Source organism: Berghia stephanieae, chromosome 12 (genome assembly GCF_034508935.2).
Source record: "Berghia stephanieae isolate SIO BIC M18660-M18661 chromosome 12, UCSD_Bste_1.3, whole genome shotgun sequence".
Taxonomy (NCBI): Eukaryota; Metazoa; Mollusca; class Gastropoda; order Nudibranchia; family Aeolidiidae; genus Berghia; species Berghia stephanieae.
The window spans coordinates 39,713,826-39,718,825 of record NC_088371.1 but is presented as its reverse complement, the minus strand read 5'-3'; the positions used below and the strand labels follow the sequence as shown (position 1 = coordinate 39,718,825).

Genomic DNA, 5,000 nt, shown 5'->3' with positions numbered 1-5,000 from the left:
GAGATGACGTCAGTTTATTGATAACTGACTTGAGCCGGCGGTCTTTAGTCTTTAATTTAAGGCCCGCCTCTCTGGAACGAGACGCTGATCATGTTCGAGCGATTCATCCCCAATAGTCTTATGACCCAAGGGAGGCTATTCAACATATTTCACATTGGTTATTGATTTACACTGTTATGTCCCCTGATCATCTCGCAAGGCGGATTCGAAAAAGTTGGTTAAATCTAAATTATATTTCATTCCCAGTTGTATTTTCCATGTTCTTGTTTTACTTTTAAAATACAAAAAAAATCATAATTAGTTATTTGTCTATTACCAAGCTCTTAGTTCTATTTTTCTCCTTAATTAGCTATGATATACATTATAATTTGAGCATTTATACAGAGCAATATCCACTAAACGTGCTCAAAGCGCTGTACAAGGGGTCCTAAGCCAACCACAAAACGTACTCTTAGGCGATATTGATATATCACATTTTTTTTCCAGACAGAGGCAATATTGTTAATGGCACGATACCTATTTTACACCGGAGTACAGTGAGTGAATGTAAGTAAAGAACTTGTTTGTTTCCCCCAAGGACTCAACAATGCGTCAATCAGACTCAGAACGTGTCTCGAACCCTGGACCTTCCGATTCCACCGCAATACCGTATAGCCACACATATGATATTATTAAGATAGTGCTTGTTTTGTTTTTAAGAGTTTTACGGCGCTTGCAACACATTGAGGTCATATCAGCACCAGTAAAAAGAAAGAAACTGGGATAGTAAAAAGTTCTAGAATTACAATTAAAGCACCCAAGAAAAAGTAAGACAAAGGGGAACTGGGAACAAATAGGAAACAGATGTAGATTCCAAGATTTCACTATTAATGTACTTAGTTTGAGATCACCTAAAAGTCTCATACAAGAAAAGCATAAGTGAACAAAGTGGAACACACTCAAATGTTTACAAATTATATATGATATATAAACAAAACGTATACAGTGCATAACAGTAACAGAGAGATGATTTACACGGAAAAAATATCATCCCCCAAAACTTTATACATCTGACTGTTTCCCTCTCAGCAAGGGCATCTGGCCAGGGTCAGGACAAAACCAGGTAATCTTAATCCAAGACAGAAATCAAGTTGGAAAACAGATATAGGGGGATAGAAGACACAGTAAGTACCTCCCTGCCCACTATGGGAGGTCAGTTATTAAGATAACTTGAGAGACTTTGCTATACCATTTAGTAAACATTTCCCTATAGGGAATGAGATTAGCGAAAGAGTAGCGTCCCTTGATTGGACGTCACCTTGCAGAGAGAACGTCAATTTGGTTTTGAAGTGTCTCAAGCCGCTTTCACCGGAAGCGAGGACGAGAGACGCATGCGCACAACCAACATGACGTTCTCTCTCTAATAATTTTTTCGCCGGTGACGTCACAGACTATGGGTGACGTCCAATCAAGAAACGCTACTCTTCCGCTAATCTCATTCCCTATAATATCACGAGATATATCTGAAAAAGTCTGCATCAACCAGTGCCAGACAAGGAACACAAGGCCTCTTTTCAGATCTTTATACCGTTTCATACACACTTTTTTCAAATCTTTTACACACATTTTCAGATCTTTATCCTACAACAGTGCCTGCCCCCTAATTTGTCACTCTATTATCACGGTGCAGTAATACCAGTGTTCAACAGACAAGAAATGGGGTTCTAGTTCTAGTAGCTCAGTTGATAGATCACTCGCTTAACACACACGATTGATGAGATCGATCACGGGTGCAGTCGTGATTTTTAAAAATATGTGTGGACCTTCACCCCCCCCCCCCCCGCCCCCCACCCCTTCCACACACACACACGCCCGTCCCCCTGTCATTGAATAAGTAGATGTGCTTGTCGTGGTAGATCTGACGGAAAGTATTTTGCGATAGACTATCGTCCAATTTGACAAAAGGATAACTAGCATTCAATTAGCTATTGACCGTTTTTTTGCAATTGGGAATGAGATTAGCGGAAGAGTAGCGTCCCTTGATTGGATGTCACCTTACAGAGAGAACGTCAATTTGGTTTTGAAGTGTCTCAAGCCGCTTTCATCGGAAGCGAGGACGAGAGACGCATGCGCACAAGTAACATGGCGTTCTCTCTCTAATAATTTTTTCGCCGGTGACGTCACAGACTATGGGTGACGTCCAATCAAGAAACGCTACTCTTCCGCTAATCTCATTCCCTATAGAACCCAGGATTAACTCCGGCCCCATGGATGAAAAAAACTATGACTGACTACATATTAATACAGAACAGAGAAATGATTTACAATGGGAAAATATATCATCTCCCAAAAACTTTAATTGTAGATTTAAGTGTTTCCCTCCCAGCCAAGGACTTCGCCATGATCAGGACAAAACTAAGTAATCTCATTCCAAGACAAATATAGAAAGCACTTGGAAAACAGATACAGGGGGATATAAGACACAGCAAGTACCTCCCTGCCCACTATGGGAGGTCGAGAACCCCAACCAGCCAACAATCCATTGGTTGTTACCAATGTCGTAGATCAGTAGAACGAGCAGCGCAGCGCTTTTTGTGGAAGGCGCAAGCAGTTTTGAAATTTACAATGATGAAATGTTTCCAGTTCAAAAGATACAAATTGAGCCTTTTGTCCGATCCTCGAAAAGTTGTCTTATAACAAACAATAGCTGAGGTATACGATAGGTATTTTGTTAATTGTGTTTATAATTTATATACATTTATACACTGACCTATTCTTTAAAAAATAATAAGGTTAAGGGTCACATTTGTTCAGTGCAGCCAGTGTTATTTTTGGCAACGAACACAGAATTACTTGCAAATCTAAAAAATACAATACTATTTTTCACTGATTGATAGACGAGTAATTTGCCACCCTTTTCTATATTAAGGGTAAATTGTCTCACCTGTTAACTCAAATGAATATTAAGATTGTCTGCTAAGGCATTGTGATCGGTCATTTGACGCAGGAAATCACTGGTTTGTCAGATTGGCTTTTGCCTGCCAAAAGTAGCGTGTATAATGTATTGGTTAGGGGCATCATTTCAATAAAACTCTTAAAAACAAACAAAACAAACAGACAGAGATGGAGATTCCTCTGCACAGCAATCACCAAGGCGCGGAGGTTGCAAAAGTAGGTCGACTGTGCCAGCGTACGGATTTAATTAGGTCAAGTTTAGTCAATGATAATGATAGTGAGCAATTATTTATAAAATTAAAATGGAAAATTAAAATGTACTATGAAATCGCGGGGTCTTTACTAGTCTACACAAATGAGTGTATCTAGGAGCCCTTGCGTTTGTGGGTGTAATAAAACATACACAGGGGTTCCGTGGTAGAGGTTTTATCTATATTATATCACACAATACCAATCAATTGGAATCACGGATATGTTTTTATCACAAATTATGTCACGTAAAATGGTGTCACAATTGTTTACCACTAGCATCCCAGATATAAATATCATATATATAATATTTATATATGGGATGCTAGTCTATCACATATCTGCATTTACCAGACTATAAAAATCTGAAAAAGTGTGTATGAAACAGTGTCCGACAAAGCAAGAAAGAAAAATACAAGAAAACAGCTATCCCAAAAAAAATTCAGCCTGCTCGACTGGAGGACGATCGATCCCCAAAAACCAGCCTGTCCGCCAGATTGGGTTCGTTCCCCACTCCAAGCAGGCGGATTTTTTTAGATATTATTATTATTATTTTTTGTTGTTGGTATTTTTCTTTCTTGTTTTGTCTAGCACAATTTTTCAGATCTTTATTTTACACCATTGCTTGCTTCCTGATTTGTCATTTATTTGCCTGACGTCATGATGATGTAATGCAATCCAGCAATCCAAACTGGTGCCGTGTTAATATGACATGAATAATGATGGTGGAATAATCAACACTCTGCGATGGGCATTGAGCATGGCGATCCATAGAAGTGCCTTCTGATGTGGCCTGACAACAGCAAGGCAACTTTCTGTAAATTTAAAGCCTGCCCAAACAGTTGCTGTAGTAATTGGTTGCTGGATCCTATTAAATGCAAAGCGCTTTGGTGCAGATCAACATCTTGTCAAAAGGATTCGATACAACGTTTGCGCAATGTTCATTTTGTAAATTTACAGAAATTGTGAAAACTCTCGATTCATGAATTTTAATGATATAAATGATAAATGCCATTATTTTGCAGAACAATATACAAACGAAAATCATAATGTACAAACTACAGCTCAACTTTTGACTTGCTCAAATGCTTGACGATCCAATAAGAAAATGGATATAATACAGGTGTGACACATTACACATATATACATAATGGCAACACGGCAAGGCTTTTGTAAAGCCTGTTTTGGCAGGGATCATTAATAGCAGCGTTTGATGCATTATTCAAAAGACATTTTGTCATTGATATTAATAAACCATTCCAGATGGTTTCTCTCCAATCTGAATTAGGAATTTGTTGCTCAAAACACTAAGACAGGTTCAATATGAAGACAATGTATCTAACATGATTTATAAAACCGACATATTGTTCTCCATAAATCCATCTGTATGAATAGCATTTGCACTAAAGCTTCGTCTCGGCTCATCTAGACCCTCAGCGGTATCGGGTGTTATGAAATTCCACTTATCTGAATAGTTTATTCCGTCTACACTGAACCCCTTCTTGCCCGAATTTACATCAGATCTATGGGTGTCTCTGTTAGAATTTGATAAGGATTGAAGACTATCGTACGTGCTACTTCCCGTCACAATGTCATGCGTTTGTGTCCGGGTTATTTCATTATTATCTTGATCACCACTAGACTCTGAATCAAATACCTCGTCTGTCTCGCAGTTATGTCTTTGTTCATTTCTATGATTTCTTTCTATACTCAAAGGATTTTCATTATCGTTTAAAAGCACATCATCGTCATCTTCTTTGACACTGTTACATCTTTTAGTTACCTCCGCAGATGTTTCCATATTTATTTTCTTATCA

General features: G+C 38.4%; 1 protein-coding gene across 4 annotated transcripts in view; it reads right to left on the bottom strand.

Moving 5' to 3' along the window:
• Positions 1–4,156: 4,156 nt before the first annotated feature.
• The window catches only part of LOC144957899 (uncharacterized), a 369,376-nt gene continuing 368,532 nt past the window's right edge, over positions 4,157–5,000 (bottom strand). For all 4 annotated transcript variants that reach the window (XM_078889432.1, XM_078889431.1, XM_078889434.1 and 1 more), the window contains one exon: positions 4,157–5,000. This exon is cut by the window's right edge and continues 1,046 nt beyond it. In XM_078889432.1, coding sequence (XP_078745558.1) covers positions 4,532–5,000 — 469 coding nt within the window. In that variant the 3' untranslated portion in view covers positions 4,157–4,531.